Source organism: Cryptotermes secundus, unplaced genomic scaffold (genome assembly GCF_002891405.2).
Source record: "Cryptotermes secundus unplaced genomic scaffold, Csec_1.0 scaffold60, whole genome shotgun sequence".
Taxonomy (NCBI): domain Eukaryota; kingdom Metazoa; phylum Arthropoda; class Insecta; order Blattodea; family Kalotermitidae; genus Cryptotermes; species Cryptotermes secundus.
The window spans coordinates 200,540-222,638 of NW_019731568.1; the positions used below are offsets into that span (position 1 = coordinate 200,540).

General features: G+C 43.5%; 1 protein-coding gene across 1 annotated transcript; it reads right to left on the reverse strand.

Annotated features, from left to right (window-relative positions):
• Window positions 1-79: 79 nt before the first annotated feature.
• On the reverse strand, window positions 80-21,414 carry LOC111867043 (cytochrome P450 307a1). Its single transcript, XM_023856506.2, has 3 exons — window positions 20,935-21,414; window positions 7,147-7,938; window positions 80-1,738 (listed from the first exon to the last, which is right to left on the reverse strand). The coding sequence occupies exons 1-3, from the start codon at window positions 21,293-21,295 to the stop codon at window positions 1,386-1,388; spliced, it is 1,506 nt and encodes a 501-aa protein (XP_023712274.1). The 5' UTR covers window positions 21,296-21,414; the 3' UTR covers window positions 80-1,385.
• Between the last annotated feature and the right edge of the window lie 685 nt (window positions 21,415-22,099).

Genomic DNA, 22,099 nt, shown 5'->3' on the forward strand with positions numbered 1-22,099 from the left:
CTGTGTTTGTGTTGTCCTGTGCGTAGGTAGCGGCCTTGCAAAGGGCTGATTCCCTTCCAAGGAGTCCTACTGTCTGTGTAAACAAATTACGAAGCTGAAGAAGAGGCCAAGGCCTAACAAAGGGCTGTAGAACCACTGATGAATGAATGAAGCTATGGTGGAGAGAATTTTGCTAGGGTAATCTAATAGAAATAGCTACCTCCAAGATCAGTCGGCTGAGACGATTATAAGCGGATGAAATTGACTCTGGATCGTGTCTAATGGTGTGCTTTGGTATTAGCAGTTTAAACCTTCAAGTTCTGCTGCCACAGAGCTAATTATGGCAAACCTTGATAAAACTTGCTGCTGAGCTGGTCACAGTTGCTTGACTCAGCAGCGCAGGGCAATATACAAGAATGTCTCGTTTCTGACTTAGTGAAGTGATGTACAAAATACAACGATATGGTATTCTCACTTCATTGCCGTATGATTGGATTTTATATATAAAGTAAAATGGAGAAATATAGCTTCTTGCCTCACTTAACTGTTCAAAGTGTATTTCATTAACTTACTTTCACTTAACATACATTTTACCTTATTGGATACAGATCCTCTTGTTCAACATGTCACTGTTTGTAAATGTATAGGCGAATAAACGAGCTTGGCCTTGAAAACATTCCCTTCTTCTAACAGGGAAAGGTTTCAAGGTCAAGACCCTCTTTCACTTGACATTCCATAAATAAGACAGTATTGTAACTGCGAAAGAAGATAATAAATATAGAAATATGATATATTTTTAGATTTGGGAACTAACTCTTTTGCTATTTTTAATATGAAAAATTTCCACAAAATAATCTTGCTAGTTACGAGTACAATGTGTAGTATAATCACCTATTTGGGTCGCGTTGATTGTCCATGCTGAACCAGGAGAAACAGAATTAGAAGGTATACACGCTATTTCTACAGCGGGGATTTACGATGCCAGTGGTTTAAATAACATTAAAATAACAGATCATAGACCGTAAGAAAGACACGACATTTGAAAGAAGTATGAGGATCACGCATGCGCAGAACTGTAGTTCTCACTTCTATTTCCCAGGTTTGTCTGCTATGTCTATGCATATACAGAGCGAATTTGGCAACATATATATATATATATGTGTGTACTGGAATGCTAGCCCTAAATCGGCCAACATGTGAGCAACCAACGCGGCTCGAACCCTATGATCAAGACACATAATACGCGCATGCTAAGAAGTCTTAACTGTTGTTGACTTGTCCCCTAAAGTGAATTCAAAATTTCTTAAGCCTATGTTTATTGCAAGGACATACGAGATTTGGCAATTATCACTTATGACTAAATGTATGTACATGTTTGGCATGAAATTGCAGGGTTAGGGGATACACTAGCGAGCATGCGCAGATGCAAGATTTCTGGGCTTGAACGTAAGCGAAAATGTGTCGCTGGGTAATGCAACACATGCTGGATATGTACGAATTGACGACGGGTTGGATGAAGTGACGTCATAATGCTGTAAGATGGAGGCTATGATTATGAAGGTGAATCCTTGCACTAGGCGCTGTCCGATGCAAGTGCGTTTGCCGGTGCTGAATGGGATGAAATAATCAGGCCTCGTCACCTTCCCATCTTTGATAAATCTCTCGGGGCGGAACTCGCTGGCAGCTTCCCAGTATTCCTCGCTGCAGTTGAGCATGAAGTTGTTGATGAAAACCATTGTGCCCTTTTCCACAGGGTATCCTGAAACAACAGAAACATAACTACTTCACACATTCTGTTCTATAATATTTGATAAGACTACGTCATCGTCATAATCATCATCATGATGAGCTTTGTAAGGTTAGTTCATTAAGGCCTGTTTCTATGAGCCACATCATGATCAGTTGACAATAATTGAGTAAATTGCCTTCATATACAATAAATTGTGGGGCAATTAAAAAGTATACTTTACTAGATTTACCCTATAATAGGCAGTTTATAATTTAAAGCAATATTTGTAACATTTATGATTTATGGACCAGTGAAACAGAGGGGAGTTTCTAGGACCAGCAACCTTTTTGCTTCACACTGCACCCTACAAATATTTTTTCACAAATACAAGGTTTATCACTGACATTAAGTAATTCAGGTTACTGTAAAAGTAAAATGGTAAAGTCGTCCGTGTCCCTAACTAATTAAGCGCTAAGCCATGAAGATGTATGGGGCAGTGGATGTATAGATCCACATTTTCTTGACCTCGGCACTAGTTGGATGTAAGTGGTCAGCTTCATGTACCGGCCGCTTTACCTCCGAGGAAAGAGCTTGCCGTACCCATTGGATAGGAGGTGGGTGGGCCTCAGAGAACGTCTGGCCAACGCGGAGAAGAAAATTTCTTGACCCTACCGGGACACGAACTTCGACCCCTCAGTCGTCCAGCCCGTACCCAGTCGCTATACCGATTGCACTGTCCCGGCTCCCTAATGCAGATTACTATAGCAACGAATTTTCGAGCGCTAACAAATTTATTGAAAGTAAATTATGTAGTAGGGCAAGAACGAGAGAGCAGTATTTAGTTTCGGTTTGTCGTTCCTAGTTTGCGAGTGTTGATAATATTTTGGTTTGGATATGAAAAGCGTAATATACTCCTTAAAGGAATATTGTTTGTGTGTGTTATTCGTGTTGAATATCCATAAATGTCTGCCTCAACGCATGCATCGATAATACGTAGGATTAGAAGGGAATACGAGGAGAATTGCCCCTGAATCTTTAACGGGTACAGCACTAATAATGGTATATACATCTATCACAAACTCATCTAAACAGCTCTATTTAAATATAATAAGGTTTTTATGTTGTAAAGTGCAAGAAACAAAATCGTAACACGGAACATTCGCAATAAAAGAATTCACAGAATAAAAGAGAGAATTTACAAGCTCAGAACGTTTGCATCGATGTATAGGTCCATAAAAGAATCCATGGTTTTAGTCCGCAAGCTAACTATACCGACCGACCGAGCGAGCGGGCGACCGCCGCTTGTCGGTAAAGTTAGTGCCAACTTTAGCGGATAGAGGTTTTCACATGGTCAGCGCAACGAATCTCCACGGCCATTAATTTCAGTTTTCTAGACCGGAACCGCTACTTTTTCATTCAAGTAGCTCCTCAATCATCCTCACGAGATTGAGTGGACCCCGTTCCAGACCCACTACTTCTCAGAATGTCTGGTAGCGCCGTGAATCTAACCCGGGACCTCTGGATCTCTAGTCAGGCACTCTGACCACTAGACCACAGAGGCGGTCACGTATAGGTCCATACAGAAAGGAAAGTAACCACTTTGTTTCCCTAAAGCGATATCTGTGGTAAGAAAGCAAGAACTAATCAGCTGCGAAACAGACGCGAAGAAAGGCTGCTAGCTTCATATTATTTTCACAGGGGAAATGGGTTCCGATTTACAGTCTACCGGTTGATATTAATTGATTTGAGGAAATTACTTGCAAATATGCGTATATCGAAATAGATCGTGGTCGTCCGTTGGTTGAGGCACTATGCTACAAGCCGGAAGGTCGTGGGTTCATATCCCGATGAGGTCATTGGAGTTTTCAATTGACCTAATCCTTCCAGCCACACTATGTTTCCGGGGTCGACTCAGCCTCTAACAGAAATGAGTACCAGGAATTTTCCTGAGGGGGGGGGGGTTAAACGGCGGCCGGCGCGTAAGGCTGCCAACCTCACTTCCATCTGTGAGCCGATTGTCTAGAAAATGTGGCAGCCTCGACGTCTTACAACCCTATGGGCCTTCACGGTCTGTTACAAGGATAGCTTTACTTTTCTTAATCCCCTGATTGGCGTTCGGCATGAGGGTGACGACGTCAGCTCAAAAAGCAATGTGTTGTACGAAACCTAAAGATAGATGACGGATATATGAGTAAATGTATTAAAGTAAGTGAAGGTTCCTAGGAAACCATAGAGCTAAGGAGTAAGTAATAAGCATTATTCGGTCAACAACCGGCAGGTTCCTGTTTGTAGAGCGACAATTAGGTTTACACCTCAACCCCTGATGATAGGGAAAGAGACAAAAACAAACTCCTTGGCCTATAGTCCGCAAGCGAACTATACCGACCGAGCGACCGCTGCAAGTCGGCGAAGTTAGTACCAACTTTTTGTAGATAGAGGGTGTCGCGTGGTCAGCGCAGCTGAACCCCACAGCCGTTAATTCTCATGGAAAGGGAGAATCTGAAATATCAGACACTAGCTCCACAGAAACACGTCTAATCGCTCGGGAAGACTTCGTTTCTTTATTGCACGTATTCACAAATCATCTGTATTGTTGACATTTATTTACATTGGCTATGGGCTGGACGACCGAGGGGGCGGAATTCGAGTCCTGGTAGGGTCAAGAATTTTCTCTTGTCCATGTCTTCCAGACCGGCTCTGGGGTTCACCCAACCTCCTATCCAATGTGTATCGGGGGCCCTACACCGTCGGTAAAGCGGCAGGGGCGTGAAGCTGACCACTCGCCTCCAGCCTAGTGCTGAGTTCAAGAAAACATGGATCTATACATCGACTCCCCCATACGCCTTCATGGCGTAGTACTTAATTAGTTAAGCTCAGGAACAATTTTGCCTCTTACCTCTACACCGTCAGTAGGTGAGACTATACTGAGCAAGGTAGGAGAATGTTCAGAAACTGATGATTTGGGAAGGGTGTGGAAATGAGCGGTCCTTATCTAATTCGAGGCAAGGTCAGCTACCCCAGCCTTTGTCTAGAGGACCTGATGGAATCCATGAAAAGCCTTAAACACGGTGTCCGGTCTCCGGGTCGAGATTTGAAACCAGGAATTCCCTAATACGAAGCAATATTGCTACCCAGCCGACCGCGACGTGTGGATTGTCATGCTTCAACTACATGGCATCCCGCTGTAGCTCGAAGACATCTAGTTCTGAAAACTACATCTACTACTTGACGTTTCTACCATCACGTCTCACTGAATTCTTGCCTTGCAGGAAAACTATAATAGTGAAGTTAAATCGCTGCGTTAGGTTTAAGATTTCGATAAAAGTCACTTGGTGGGTATTGCTATATTAGTAATTTTCCGGAAATAATTTTTATATTAATATTGTTCGCATATTACGTTATTCTATAGATTTCGCTTAGTGGGGGGTGGAGTCCAACTGGGTCCACTCGGCACGGCAGCCACTGATTGGCCTATTGTAGTTATTGTATAGATGCAGAGATCTATAATTTTAATTCAATAAGTAAACTGAATAGAAGCATTTGCAGAGGTGTTCAACCACTCTTTCGAAAGCTGGCGTCTCCGTTAAGTCTGTAAAAATATGAGGTTAACAATCATATTTTGGAGACCCGAAACCTTACAGTGCCAAACCTTACAAAGTCTTAAAAAAGTAGGCAATATAACACGCTTATGTGTACTTATACTCGTATGTGGGCGGTTTGTCCTTGCAACGCACTTTAAAACGCTAACATGTAGCAATCGGTTAATTCACTTTTAATAATTCTGTTAATGTGTAATATAACTGTTCACTGCTATAGAAGATTACCTATGTGTTACCTCACGACGAGCGAATAGTCTTTTTTTTTTCCGGATGTGTTATTTCTATTCTGCGGGTTCTGAGAATATCTGAATATGTGAAGAGTGAGGTAGCCATCATTGGATGCGGTTTAATTTATATATATCTGGAAGATCTTTTCAAATTAGGAATCATAGGAAGGTGTTTGTACTGGTGCGCTGAATAGAGCTTGTCTGAGTGCCCTAATCTGAAAATTAAACGAACATGCTTATACCTTCCCTAAATTACTAACCGAATACAGGCTGGGTCAAAGTACCTGGAGATATTTACAAACCAGTAAATCAAACGACATTTGGTATATGCTTATATGACATACATTCATACCTTCACACATATTTAACCAAAAATTCCACTAGGGAGCTGTATTTTTGTTCCTCATTTTCGAATTTCTGTAAAGAGCACTTTAAAATAAGTTTTAACCTCTCCGTTGAGCCTTGTAAAAACTTCCTTCAGCATTGCTTCTTTGACATACATTTGCTTTCTTAATAAAATAAAAACTCCGTGGTCTGTAGTCCGCAAGCGAACTATACCGGCCGAGCAACCGCCGCTTATCGGCAAAGTTAGTGCCAACTTTTGAGCATAGAGAGTGTCGCGTGGTCAGCGCAACAGATCCCAAGGCCGTTAATCTCTGTATTGTAGACCGAAGCCGCCATTTCCTTGAAATATGTCCTCAGTTGTCCTCATGAGGCTGAGTGGACCCAGTTCCAGACCCACTACTTCTCAGAAAATCTGGTACCACCGGGAATCGAACCCGGAACTTCTAGATCTGTAGCAAGGACCTCTGACCACTAGACCACAGAGGCGGTCTTTCCTTTCTTAATAAAGTGTGTAAAAGCAGTTACAGACAGACCGTCTCCACGCATATTTTTATTTGGTAAGGCTATACTTTTGAGTTGTGATGGGTTCGAAACAACGTTACTTTCTAAACAGGCATGAGGTGAAACTCTACTTGTTATCACAAAACTCCATACTTTATTTTCTCTTTCGTTTCCATAATTTCGTTCTGAATTTTATTCACATTTTAGAGCAAGAGGCAACTTCCTCTGAAATTGAATGTGATTGATATGAAATCCGATAATATGACCTATAACCCGTTGACTCCAGCCAATTGTTCCCCTAGTAGAGCTTTCATTCTGGAATTTTTTCTCTTGCTTCGATATTGAGAGATAACCTATCCTGGAAAATATGTTTCAAGCTCTAAGGAATGTGAACATTGAATTAAAATAAAGTTAACATGCTTCTAGTCTTAATACTTGCATAAAGTACCGTAAATTAGGCGTAATGAATGTCACAGAAACGGCTCAAGTAGATATATTTGAAAATTTTGATCGAAACATTTCCCATAATAGTTTTAGGGCCAAATCCCAGAAGACTGCTTTCTTCATAGTCACCGCCGTGAAAACTTCAAATCTTACATAGTTTTAGGGCTGCTGCTTTCGGGGTCACAGCAGACGGACATGAGGAAACTAAGAAATGACTTTATATATATATATATATATATATATACAGTGATGAAGAAACACACTGGATGTATAGCGAAATCTGCAAGGAATCTCCAAATTACATGTATTGATGAATATGTACCTGCAATGGACGTGTCCTGCGAAGCGACATGTGGCACGATTGGTGAAGAGGCAGTCCTCAGGGTCTCCAAGATAGTGGCTTCCGTGTAGGGCATCACTGGCTTGTCGAACAGGTTTACGTTACGTTTCCCTCCCGTGGCTGCGTCCACCTCCTTCTGAATGCGCTCGCCAACCTGTGGGTTGCGTACCACGGCTGCCAGTGCCAGCATGGAGAGGTTCCCTATAGCAGAATGGCCTCCCAAGAAATCTTCCAGCTCGAAGATAATGTGTTCCCAACTGAGATTTGGATCCTCCCTGAGATGTATGAGGAGGGCATCTGTGAAGTCCCTGGGCCCAGCAGAAGGGTCTATTGCCCGGCGATGTCTGTCCACGATGTGGGACAGAATGAATTGACGCACTTTTTGTGCCCATGTGCTGATAACGTTCATGTGGCCTTTGTAAGCAGGCAGAAGCCAGGGCATGAAGTCGATGGCATAACCCTGATTTATCTCCCAGAAGATATCGTCGAAAGTACGAACGACTTTGGCAGAGGCGGCGTTGTCGTAAGCGAAGCGTGTACTGCACATGTACTGCGTGAACATGTTGAAGCAAGCGGCCTGGATCAGGGGTTTGACCTTGTATTCTTGTGTTACTTTTGTGGCACGTGACAGCTCAGCTAGGAACTCAACTATCTCAGCACAGCCAACTTGGTCCAGGTTGTCGTAATGAACGGAGGCGAAGCGTGGAGAGCAGTATAAGCGGGCAATCTTCCGCCGGGTCTTCTGGAGATCGGACCAGTCGCACAGCGCCAGAGCTGGAATGTAAGAAGACTATAGTCTACTTGTCCGAATAAAGATACCTATGTTGGCGAAATACTTAGGGGTATTATATACTAAAGCCGATCACGGTAGCCGAGCGGTCAAAGGCATGTATTGTCTTCGCTCGCTTGAAAACCGGAATTGTGGGTTCGAATCCCACACAGGGCATAGATGTTTAGTTTGTGTGTGCGTTTTTCTGTGTTTGTGTACAGGTAGAGGCCTTGCGACGAGCTGATCACCCGCCCAAGGAGTCCTACCGAATGTGTAAGATCGAGAAAAACCGAAGTGAACGGAGAAGTTCATGGAGGAAGGCCTAGGCCCACTGGGGCTGTAGTGCCAAGGGGGGGGAAAAAATCTCTGCAGTTGACATGAGGAATGAAATGTCGTGGCCTACGCAAGGCATCTAATATTTATTCCACGGGTGTCATCGTGTCATGTATGGCACTATGCATTCGGGATCGAATCGCGATGAGGACATTGGATTTTTTCAATTTACCTGATCCTTCCAGCCGCACTATGGCCCTGCAGTTGACTCAGCCTCTAACAGAAATGAGTACCGGGAATATTCTTGGGAGTAAAGGGCGGCCGGCGCGTAAGGCTGACAAACTTACCGCCATCTATGAGCTGACTCACTAGAAAATGTGGGAACCTCGATGTTTCAAAACCCTATGGGCCTCCACGGCGTGTTACTTACTTTACTTCTTTACGTCATGAGAAAGATGTCCGTTACGTAGGCCCGCTAGTATCAGAAGACAACAATAATTCTTTAGCCCTGAGGAGTGACAATGCGAGTTTCATTGCACCGCAGCTCCGTTGAGCATTTTCCACTGGAATTTACATAACGGTTCGGGAAGTGACTCATCTGCCTTCTTCATATGACTGATCGTTCTGCGGTCCTACGGCACCTCCATTTGGAATTCACATAAACTAAGCGTTACTTGAAATCTAGAAAATGAAATCCTAGTTGGCCCTGTCCCTAAACACTACGGCATGAAAGTGTGCTGCGTATTGCAGACCTCGCCACTAGGTGTAAATGAATTGTCAGATTCACTCTCTGGCCGCTTCATTTTGAGTGAAAGATTTCCTTATATAGGTCCATTGATCTGATTGTGATTGAAAATTTCAGTGTATCCCTCAAATACCAAATGTTAACAAAACCTGCCTGCTACTTTGAAAAAAGATAATATAAATTATTTTGTTCCTTCCGTTTGGACATCCTTGATCTCGAAACACCGTGAGTAGGAATAACGGTGAAAGTGAATGAAGGAGCAAGGAAAGTGAACGAACTGACAAAGCGCGGAAGAAGGAATTCGGGACAGGTGTCGGAGAGAGTGGAGTGAGGCAACGATCGTGTTTTGTTGAGGGTCGGTCAAGTTCAGGGCCAAGGTTAGTAGAGCCAAGGCATATCTATGACTTCAGTTCGTGACGGGAAGTGTGAGACTGTTATGAAACACTGGCTGACAAAAAGTGTATCTTACTGTGCGTTCATTGGTCTTTCTCCCGTCCATTCGCCGCATGTTTTACCTTCAAAACTACTGAAAGCAGTTGGATGACCTTCGATGTTGCAAGACTACACCGAAAAATCTAAGGTTAATTTAGTCTTTGTTCGTATCGGTTCAATATAACCCCTGTTTTACTTGAAGCTTAGATCGAAATTAAGACGTTTCTAAAATACAAGTTTATCATCTCATAATTAGTACGTAATCTAAAATACAGGCATCGTTATAAGTTGAAACTTTTGTTCGAAGCACTTTTCAATATGTTGAATGTTTAACGATAAGAGGTTCAAGAATCGTGTGTTCTCATATGATGTTAGCATTTTTTAATCATCTTTGTTTTGCAGAGAGCAACACGAGGTGAAAATTGAGAAATATGCAGCTTAAGAAAGGTGAGCTTGTCCTTGTGCTTAATTAATTAATTAAGTGCTACGCCATGAAGGCGTATGGAGGAGTGGATGTTCAGATCCAGATTTCCTTGACCTCGGCACTAGCTGGAGGTGAGTGGTCAGCTTCACGCCCCTGCCGCTTTACTCCCGGGGGCAGAGAACCCGGTACCTATTGAATAGGAGGCTGGGTGGACGCCAGAGCAGGTCTGGATTACGTGGAGAAGATAAAATACTTAAATCTACCGGGACTCGAGCTCCGACCACTCGGTCGTCCAGACCGTAGCTAGTCGCTATACCAACTGCGCTATCCAGGCTCCAAAACCTAAAGTGGAGGTACATATTTACAGTTGTATCTGTTATCTGCGAGTGTCAAACTTAGTCAATGACTCTGACGGAAAATAGCATACAGTATAAAAGAGTGTTTGTCTGTGGCCTAGTGGTCAGAGTTCCTGGATACAGATCCAGAGGTCCCGAGTTCGATTCCCGGCACTACCAGATTTTCTGAGGAAGAGTGGGTCTGGAACGAAGTCCACTCAGCCTCGTGAGGATAACTGAGGAGCTTTTTCAAGGAAATAGCGGTTCAGGTCTAGAAAACCGAAATTAACGGCCGTGGGGATCCGTTGCGCTGACCACATGACACTCTCTATCCGCAAAAGTTGGCACTAACTTCGCCGATAAGCGGCGTTCGGTCGGTGGGTGTAGTTCGTTTGCAGACTACAGGCCACGGAGTTTGTTTTTGTTTGCATTAGGATGTAATCCCTTCCAGTTGCATGCCAATTTCTCTCCTAACCGGATTTTCACTGTCATTGCCATATATGAAGAATAGGCGCCGAATTACGTAAGCCGTATACGAATTCATGATGAGCATGTTAAAGTTGTAGGCTTAATTTCGATTTATAATGTTACAGTTCCTGTCCACTTCCAAAATACGTCAATAGAAATCGGTTCTGAGCACTTTGTAAGAAAATTCAGATAAATGTTGGAAAGGCATTTAGGTATGGATGCAGGTACGTGAAAATGAGGAAGCGCAAGGAACGAGACGTTGCAAATATACGTACAAGGACTGCGCCCACACGTCTCTTAATGGACCATCCGATCGGTAACCCTGCCTGGACATTTCTCTCATCTGGACTCCCGTTTTCCCAGCAACTCCGTCCAGTGAAGATTAGGTGGGTAAATTTATGTTTCTTGTATTGGTACCATACGGGGAATTTGTCTCTCCGGCGATAACTTCTATGTTCATAGTTCTCTAGTGCAAGGCCTCATACGTGTAGAATTCTGCCAGTAAAATTGGTTTTGAGAAATCCCCAAGCGAATAAAGGGCACTTTTCACAATTAAGAATACGAACCCTTAACCTGATAACTTGCCGATCACAATGGCCTCGCGGTCAAAGGCATGAACTATCTTCACTCGCTCAAAAGCTGGGATCGTGGGTTCGTATCCCACTCAAGGCATGGATGTTTGCATCTCTGTGCGTTTATTTTGTTTGTGTTGTTCTGTGTGCCGGTAGCGGCCTTGCGACGGACTGATCCCCCGGCTAAGGAGTTCTACCGAATCTGTAGATGATTAAGAAACTGAAAAAGCTGCCAAGATCCAAAAGGCTGTACAGCAATAATAGAAATAGAAACCTGATAACTTGTCTAATGTTCGTAATTATGGCCATCTATCTCGTTTGCTAGAGTTTCGTGACCCATTAACGGACTGCGTGTCCGCCCACTTATTCGAAAAGAACACACTAATATTGTTAGATAATAACTGACCAAATATCATGCTATTTAATACCATATTTACACAAAACATGGCCATCGTGCGAACTTGTGCCACGTCACATAGGGTCTTAAGTTTAGTATGGCGACAAACATTTGAAAACTATGTAAATGTTAAGCCAATTTTGAGTTAATATGTAAACTAACATGGTAGTTGCGCGAATTATTACGATGTGATAATGGTTAAGTGGTAAATCATTGTACTTTGATCTATTAAATTTGCACGGTGACACGTCACTTCTGCTTACTGCTGGAAGGACTGGTTTTAAGATGTACTCTTAGGAACCTGAAGCTCTCAAGAATATCCTCTTTGTAGCACCAGATTTAATTACGTCTTCGTATATTACTCTTTTGCCGAGTGATTATTTCGATCTTTTATGATGAATGTTGAGATCCTAGCAGAGCTCAGCCCGCGACACCAGTGCCCTCTGGGCCATGCCGGCACTCCAGTCGGCAACGTTTGTTACTGAGTACAAAAACTAAATACCTCACTGCACTGTATCTGACAAAGGATATTCCATCAGCCTCTTATTCCTTTTGAATTATGGCCGAGTTCCCTCATTCGTAAAAACTGACCTATCTAATCGGAATTTAGGCCTATTTGATGTTCGTAAAAGCCATTGAAATGCCTATATTTAAGTCTGATTTGTTACTTTTCAAGAAGACAATATATATATTTCCATGAGAATATCGCAACAAGAGTTCATTTTACGGAACAACCAGCAAGGAAATTGTTAATTTATTAATCAAAGACAGTAACAGGCTAAAGGCTTTACCGAGCACTTACATGTTCGAAATAGTTCGTGCATAATAAAACAATCTTTTTTAGTATAAAACCTTGTGTAGAAAAACGTTCGAGTGGGAGAATGAAATAGAGTTCAGTTATGTTGGAGTGAGTGTGTGCGTGTGAGAGAGAGAGAGAGAGAGAGTTCAGTTGTATGGAGGCCAAGGGCAAACGGAAGATGGACCGTTATGTTTACATTATGATCCCCATGGCTGCCGCTTGCATAACCCAGCCATGACTGGTCCGCGCGAAACAAAACAAGTTCAACTTCCTATTTTGCTTTCTTCGAGTTTATTTAATTGTGTTTCGGTACAACGACGCTAATTGTCTGCATAAATTATATAACTTTCTATTTTGTATTCTTTACTCTCATCGAAAGTGTATCCCTTGGGATATAACGCCGTGTAGTCCGTTGAAATTCAACGGACGTTTCAGAGGACATATCGCTTTCATTTTCAGGATAAAATAAGACAAGCAAGATACCAGCGTGAAAGCAGGTGGCAAGCAGAGGCACTGAAGATGAAGGTGATATGTTCCTTCGAAACGTAGGCTGACTTTCAATGGACTACACGGCGCTATACCTCAGAATATATCACGCTTCATAACCACCGCTTTGAGAACCTCAAATCCTACATTAACGCTCATTGTCTTATGTCCGGTTTAATGGCATTGCACAAACTTCCTAAATTACATACCGCTGAATATCATCTTTCTAACTTACTCATAGAGCTGGGCCCTTCTTGAGGAGCCGCCAAATCTGCAACTACTCGAGACTTTCCCAGCATTTTATGGAGCCCAAAGGTTCATTACCGTGTTCACAAGGGACCTCCACTGGTCCCTATCCTAAGCCAGACCTATCCAATCCATATCATCCCATCCTATCTCTCTAAGATTCATTTCAATATTGTCTACCCACCTACGCCTTGTTTTTCCCAGTGGTCTCTTTCCCTCTGGATTTCCCACAAATATCCTATATGCATTCCTCTTATCCCCGTTCGTGCTACATGACCCGCCCACCTCCCCCTCCTTGACTTGATCATTCTATTTATACTGGGAGAAGAGTAAAAGTTATAAAGCTCCTCATTATGCAGTCTTCTCCAACCTCCTGTCACTTCATCTCTCTTCGGTCCAAATATTCTCCTCAACACCCTCTTCTCAAACACCCTCAGTCTATGTTCCTCCCTTAATATCAGAAACCAAGTTTCACACCCATACAGAATCACAGGCAAATTATAGTTTTGTATATTGTAATTTTTATGTTTTTGGATAGAAGACAAAAGGTTCTGGACTGAATGGTAGCAAGCATTACCCGAGTTCAGTCTCCTCTTAATTTCCTTCTCATTCAGGTTTTGATGTGTTATAGTCGTTCCCAATCTCCATCCAGGGGAATATCATCTTTCTAGTTTGCTTTATTCAAGGAGATTTTGTTAAGATTCTAACAGTTCCGTATCAGCTGCAGGTACTGAGATGAAGCAATAGTTGTGAAGCTTTGGGAAACCCAAGAAGGAATTTTCCCGGCTGAATTTATGTCCTTCAGCAACAGTGGCATTTCTGAAGACATGCATTCACGCCAATATTCGTATCAAGCTTACAGCCTTACAGGCCCTTTTGAAAGTATGAACGTATGACGCCTACAAATTGGGAGTTTTTTAAAATAATCGACAACATTCATTTGACTTAATCTTTCCAGCCGCACTATGGCCCTGTTTTCGACTCAGCCTCTAAGAGAAATGAGTACCAGGAATCTTCCTGGGGGGTAAAGAGCGGCTGGCTCCTAAGGCTGACAACCTCACCGCCATCTGTGAGCTGATTATATAGAAAAATATGACAGCCTTGACTTCTAACAACCCTCCACGGGTCTCCACGGCCTGTTACAGGGATAGGTTTACCTTTCTTTTACCACAGAATTACAGTTTTCCTACTGTGAAAATGCAAGGACCTTTAATTAAGTTTCTGCTCGAGAGAAACAGGAAAACTCAGTTGTCCCGTGTAAGAAACTGCAACGTAGCACATTCTTCTATCCACCAAGGACTGAATCCCTGAATGTGATAGGTTGCCATCAGTTATCTGTGATCAGCAACAAGCAAGATGTTTGGTGTAGTGTGTGTCGCGTTACATTCCTTCAGACAGAGAGACAAGCAAACTTCCAAATGAAGTGATCTGCCTGTGTGGAAGATATCTGCCAGTAGGACGGCAGATACACTATTTGAAAGCTGTCGGAGTTTTGCGTCATCATATATGCAATTAACAACAATTAAATTTGAAATCTGTAAGGACGTTGATTATATATCAATACACGGGAATTGAAATCCCTAGTTAGCTTTCCGTGGTCGCCATCTTATTATAATCAATTGCACCGAAAAAGAAATCCGAAAGAGAGATATATATATAATTTTCTAAAGACCACTAGAACTTCGGAATTCCACGTTTAAATATCTTAGTTTATTTAACGACTGTTTCAGAACGGCGTGGATTGTTTTATAGCTCTGTCTACGTGAAGGCACATTAAACTGTACTGATAGTTGTCGCTGTATTTAATTAAGTAACACGCAATGAAGAGGTAGGGGGGAAGGAAGTTTAGATCCACGCATTCTTAACCTGGGCAATATATGGAGGTTAGTGATCAGCTTCACTCCGCAGTCGCTTCAGTCCATAGAAAGAACCCCGATGTCACTAGGCGGGAGGCTGCGTGGGCCGCAGACTCGGTCTGCACATCGTGAAGGGAAATATTTCCTGCCGCAGCCGGGAATTGAACCCTGATTCTGTCAGCCCACAGCGTAGTCACTATACTGATTGAGTCACGCCGGCTTTCAAACGTCAAAAATACCGTGTTACTGCAAATCTGTCTGTGCGTGTCTTCGCGCACGCATATGAACTCCGTCCATATTCTTTAAAAAAAAACGTTTTTCGTTTGTATTATTTGTGCTGTTACGTACTGGAGCTCGGAGAAACTGTATCGGATTAGCAACTTACAGGAACGATGAATTAAAGAAACCTGCGAAAGAGGCATAAATAATTTAATAACTAATAACAGCACAGATCAGGGTGATGACAGACGGTGTGAGAGGGACCTCACGGCTATTGTCAGTTCTAAAACACCTGCGGTACACCGGGTTAAGCAGCATTATAGCTTTTAGTAGGACGATGACTGTGAATCATTAACTGGGCAGGATATGAAACATTAGCTGTGGTTCTCTTTACTATCCTAGCTATTGGCCGCGCTATAGCTCAAGCGGTTAGTCGCTAGCTTCCCACCGCGGCGGCCCGGGTTCGATCCCGGGTCTGATCAAGTGGGATTTGTGGTGGACAAAGTGGCGCTGGGGCAGGTTTTCTCTGAGTACGTTGGTTTCCTCTGCCAATCTTCATTCCACCAATTGCTTGACAATCACCCTCACCTATCATCTGGGGCTGGTACAATAGACCAGACGTGGCCGCAGTACAAGGGACTTAGTCCGACCCCACTAGCAATAAAAAAAGAATCCTAGCTATAAGAACGAGACTCGAACCCAAGACCTCATTAACGCCAAGTAAGTATGCTAAACAACGTCCATGCCTTAGCTCAGGAGGGTAGTCGCCGGCTTCCCACCGCGGCGGCCCGAGTTCGAACCCAGGTCAGGTCATGTGGAATTTATGGTGGACAAAGTAGCACAGGGGCAGGTTTTCTCCGAGTACTTCGGCTTCCCTTGCCAATTCCACCGGCTGCTTCACAATCATCACATATCGTCTTGGGATGGTACAACATGCCAATTATTGGCCGACGTACGAAGTGGACTCAGTCTCACTCCTGCCGTAGAAACTAAAGGAGAAAGTATACTAAACAAGACACAACGACGTTTTGTCACTCTGACTGAAGACTGTAGCTTGAAGAACTTTGCCAAGGCACTTCTGCGACAAAGCAATAACACGAAGCGCTAAACGAACAGGAAATTTACACAATTGTGCAAAATGTAAAGTGCCGAATCACCAAAGGAAAACGTAAGACCACTTCATGAAGCGTAACAAGTGACTGATTTGCGAGTGCAAAGTTACGTGGAGTTTGATCCGCCAAGGCAGCAAAATGCTTGTTTCACCTCATCGTGAAAAATGAGAACAGAGAAAACAAATTCCAGCCGTCGGCAGGAGGCGATAGCAGGACATCTGGCGAGAGAGTCTCGTAACTACACTTCCGGGTATACGCCAATGTCTTGCTGTAATTCGTTAGAACAAGAGCGTATCAGCAACCGATTTATGTTGGTCTATTTATGTTCCCAGAACAACGGGCATGATCTGTACTTAGCGTTACGGCTCCATTACTTTGAGGCCAGACTAACCTTGGAAACTTGAAATGCTCAACAAGCGAATCTTCCTCCGGCTTCCACTTCGACAGCAAAATAATTTAGGCACTGGTAGAAGCAATTAGCAGCAGAGGAAAATGTACATTTTCCAAATGCTTTGTCTATTATTCTGCAAACTGCTTGCCCTTTATGTTTGATTATGGGACATATAAAATTCATTGACACTGTGCGAGTCTGGGATATCACAGTCGGTATAGCGACTGGCTACGGGCTGGAAAGACGACGAGTAGGAGTTCGAGTCCCGGTAGGGGCGAGATTTTTCTCTTTTCCAGACAGATTCCGGGGCCAACCAAGTCTCCTACGTAAAGAAAGATGGAGCGATACTTCCGCTACCCCCGTATGTCTTTATGGCATCGTGCTTAACTAGTTTTCCGTGCCCGAAATTTCTTGGTGGCTTTAAACCAGTCAATTCCTGTTCCACTTCAATAGAACAGAAGAAGCCGTGGCCTATTCTGAGACCGGGATATACCTGATGGTGCAGGGGATAACTGCAGAAAGTCTAACTCAGAATGGGCAATTTCCCTTCGAGACTGAAACCGGAACGTTCAATATAAAATGCTATGAGAATATTGCGTTTTTAGAAAAAAACTTAATTCGCTTTCCCAGGTCTTCCGAGTATCACACCCGGCTGTGTCAGCTCCACGTTTCGCTGGGACACGTCGTGCTCTGATGGCCAGTTGTACTTACTCGTACATTGCCATCTCTTTCTGCAAGCAGTGTGTTATGCGACATTAAAATTCATTGGAAAAATAGTAGATCCGAAAAGGATGGTCGCTCTGTTGCCTCCGAAAATCAGAAATTGAGCCCAAAGATTCCGCTGACATACTTGCTTCTCCAAAATCACGAGAAGTTAGTTTGTATTTTTAATTATTATAATGAGTGAGAAGAGAAATAAGTGCCACAAATTTATTCTTACTGGTAGAGGCCTAGACATTTTGATGATTACTTCGGGGCCCCCATAACTCTAAATCCAGCCCTGATTTTAAGAAAGGCAAAAAGAAATTACCCCTGTACTGAATCATTTAAACACTGCCAGGAAGACATATTGGGGGAGATGAAGTATAGGTCCATCTTTCTTAATCTAAGTAATGGATGATTAGTGGTTAGCATCATGCCCCGGCTGCTTTACTCCCGGTACCCATTAGATAGGAGGCTGGCTGAGCCATGGAGCCCGTCTGGAGGCTGTGGAGAAGAGAAAAATTTTGCACTGTCGGGAATTTAACCCCGGCCGTCAAGCCCGTAAGCCAGTCGCTATACCGACTGAGCTATCCAGACTGGCGTATGAGGGGTTCTGACTAGCTTAAATTAGCTTAGAAAATGATCAGTGGTGGTCGTTTGTTGGCAAGACAATGAACATATTGACTGCTTAAAAGGCGAAGACCATCATGAGCTGTGGAGTAGCAACAAACTTTCCAAGGAAGACCTTGTACCGTGCTGTTAGATCAAGTTTCTTCAGCTGAGGATGAAACTGTTGTGAGAACCTGAATGAATCCCTCGGTGACGTGAAGCATTTAAATCACATCCTACGCCGTGGACGAAGGAGACACAGTTGCAGCATTCTGATTCAGCCCTGGTGATGGCTGGTTTGTTGTTTGTTTCGCTGTGTTTCTATTATGACGCGCATTCAACTTCAACAGTAGCAACATCGAAACATGTGACAGCATTTTGTCTTATTTTGAACGTCTTACAACTTGCTCGACTGACCGTGGAGACCGTGGGTGAACAATTCGTATGTAACTAGCAGATCGGATGGGGCTATTTCGTAATGACAACGAACTGGATATGGTTTCACAAAGATTGTTAAAAAGCTACAAACTTGTCTGTGTGCTTAATTAAGCACGACGCCATGAAGACTTATGGAAAAAAGGTACAGATCTACTTTTTCTTAATATCGGCACCAGATGGACGAAAGCCAATCACAGTTGCCAGGCGGTCTAAAGCATGAACTGTCTTCGCCCGCTCAAACACTGGGATCTTGGGTTCGAATCCTACTTGAGGCACAAACGTCTGTGTGCATTTATTCTGTGTTTGCGCTGTCCTGTGTGCGGGTAGCGGGTAGCGACTTGCTGATCCTACCGACTGTGTAGAAGATCAAAAAACTGAAAAAACGGCCAAGGCCCAACAAAGGGCTGTAAAGCCATAGATAGATAGATAGATAGATAGATAGATAGAAGAGGAAATTTTAGGATAAAGCCTTAAAGATGTCCACCACCACTTCAAAATACCTTCTAATACATTATCCACAATCAACCCTCCATGAAAAAAAACAAACATATTATTTACCCTATGGAACTGAGGCAGCGTTGTTATATAAACTAAGGGACACCAAATTTCATGACGGTCACTACATAGCTTAGAGGCTTATAGCGTTGAATGTTTGCATAATTGGAAAAGTAATGCTAAAGCTGCCCCCACAATTAATTAAGCACCGCGCCATGAAGTGTGGCTCAGTGAAGCTACAGTTCTATGCATTCTTAACCACGGCACTGGATTGAGGTGAGTGATCAGCTTCATGCCCCGGTGCACATTGGGAAGGAATTTTTGTGGACCCCAGAGCAGTTCCTGACATTATGGAGAAGAGAGAAACCCTTTCCCTACAAGGATTCAAACCCCGATTCCTCAGTCACTCAGCCTAGTCACAATAGGCCGTGCCATAGCTCAGGCGATTAATCGCCAGTTTCCCACCACAGCGGCCCGGGTTCGATCCCAAATTCTCATTTCACTAAATGCTCCATACTCATCTACCATCCGGGGCTGATACAGTAGGCCAATTAGTGGCCAACGTACCAAGTCATCTGGTCGCAATACCGAATCAGCTGTCCCAGCCCGTACGTCTGAACTTGCACAGAATGACTGGCAGAAACCAGGAAAGCTGGTGTCAGAATAGCCGGTTTCCCTGATGAGACTCGGACCTGGGACCTTGCGAACACAAAGTGTTTTAGCTACCCTCTGCAGCGTCACGTATGGCTTTTAAGGAGAACTGTAGGTAAACAATCGTAAATAATTCTCTGCCCTATCCAAGCGCGACACTGAGCTGATCCAATGCACGCAGGTTAAGAATGCGTGGACTTTTACTTCCATATACATTTTTGGTGTGGCGATAAGCATGTGGATATTTTAAGTTGGATTCGCTTAGAAAGGGTATAATTTCAGTATTGAAAGTATGGCGTATTTAGATACTTTAACTCTCATTCCTCCTCTCCAAATATGGAAGATGGTATTTATTTGTGACGATGTTTGGATTAGAGAACGAAGATTTTGCACCCAACAAGAGCGACGACGTTGTTTCAAATACGTGAATGATTTTCAGGTCCTTGCAGTGAAGTACAAACCATGTAAGATTTGAGGCTTTCACGGCGGTGACTATGAAGAAAGCAGTCTTCTGGGATTNCCCCTTTACGAAATGAAGTCCACATTCATTACTGGTTGCATTAAGATATTGCGCTTGAAATATTTTGACTTAGAACGCCCTAATGAAGTAATATGAAGATAGAGTAAAGCTTCATAAAGAATTGGTTTCTTAGTCTTTACCCTTTATCTAATATTTTTAGGGTCATTAGAGGAAGGTCGTTAAGATATGCGGATCATGTAGCAGGCATGAGAGAAAGAAGAAATACGTGTAGCATTTTGTTTTCGATAACCTCAAGAGAAGAGACCGCTTTGGAGACCTAGAAATAGATGGGAGATAACATTCAAAATAAATCTTACAGAAATAGGGTGTATGTGGACTGGATTAAACTGGATCAGTATATGGTTCAAAAGTAATAATGGGAATTTGGGTTCTATAAACTAGCCTAATCAGTTGAATAACTAAAATTCTGTGTTAAGGTAAAAGTAAAGCTATCCCTGCAACAGGCCGTGGAGGCCCATAGGGTTTTGAGACATCGACGTTCTTGCATTTTCTAGACAATCGGCTCACAGATGGCGGTAAGGTTTTCAGCCTTATGATCCGGCCGCCCTTTAACCCCCAGAAAAATTCCTAGTACTCATTTCTATTAGAGGCTGCGTCGATCCGAGGGCCATAGTGCGGCTGGAAGGATTAGCTCAATTGAAAAATCCAGTGATTTCATGGGGAATCGAACCCGCGACCTTCCGGCTTTTAGCATAGTGCGTCAACCAACTACGCTACCATGTGTCCAGAATTTTGCGTTTGAGGCTAAATATAGACATCCTACTGTGCTAGTAGACAGTTGCTCAGAGAAAAGCAATATGTGCGACTCACAGTTGTTGCGATCCCCGCCGAAGAGCTTGTGGAAGCGGATGAAGTTGGGTCGGTCACCAAAGTGTGAGCCCTTGGTGATGAGGACCTCCTTGATGAGCTGAAAGCTGTTGACGACAACGCACGGCGTGGTGCCCAGTGTTATGCTGTAGATTTCGCCGTATAACTTGCCGAGGTTGGTCAAGGCTTCGAATGGACACTCGTACTGACCCAAGAGATGAAGACTGCCAATAACGGGCCATGGTTTCGGACCCGGCGGTCTGTTGCCTTCTTGTTTCTTCGATTGGCCGTCCATGAGGGCCACCAAGAGCCCCACAAGCACCGCGCATACTGCTAGGAGACCCAGTGTCGCCGTCAGAACCATTGCAGTTGGAAAACCTCTTCTCTCGGCCAAGGGCAACGAAGGTTTAGGACACCGGAGTGTCGAGCTACCCTTCTATATTTGTAAGGACCACCCCCCTCCTCTCAGACTCTGTTACTGCTGGAATTTATGAATATTCAACAGTTATATTTATCTCTCCTCTGTATGTCATTTTCCTGTCTTCTTCCTCGTTGTCCCTGTTACTACTACCACCGTCCACCACTGTACATCCCCGTTACGTAACTCATGTATCCACCAATGACTGACGTGGATGGGAAGACCCTCCTGCCTCTCCTACCTATTCCCCCCACCATGTCATTATCGTTCTCTATATTTCTCCTACTCTGCCAGTTCTGTGTTCCACATCTCAAAGTGGTGTCAGGTAACCTCCATTGTTCATATCTGTTCACCTTGACCATGAGCACAATTGCCACTACCCCTAAAACCTCTCCCCCACGAAAACCTGTGGATTTTTATTTTGTTGGCCTTTCTCCTTCCCGCGGTTTCTTCTTCTCCCCCTTCCTCATCCCACACCCCGCTAACAAATAATATATCTCATTCTCGTTCTGACGGGAAAAAGAGTAGCAAAAGTGTTCATCCATCAACCCATCTCCTCCTGCCTGCCCCTTCTTTGTGAGTCAAAATCGATAGAAATCTATAATATTGCGAGTCCCTGATTTATATTCTTTACACGCTCACCAATGTCACACGAGAATTTAGTATAGCCGACCTTATCTAGGCTAGACATGTTTCTATTGTCGGGGGGGGGGGGTGTTTGTATGGGGGGGGGGGATGGTTTTTTTGCGT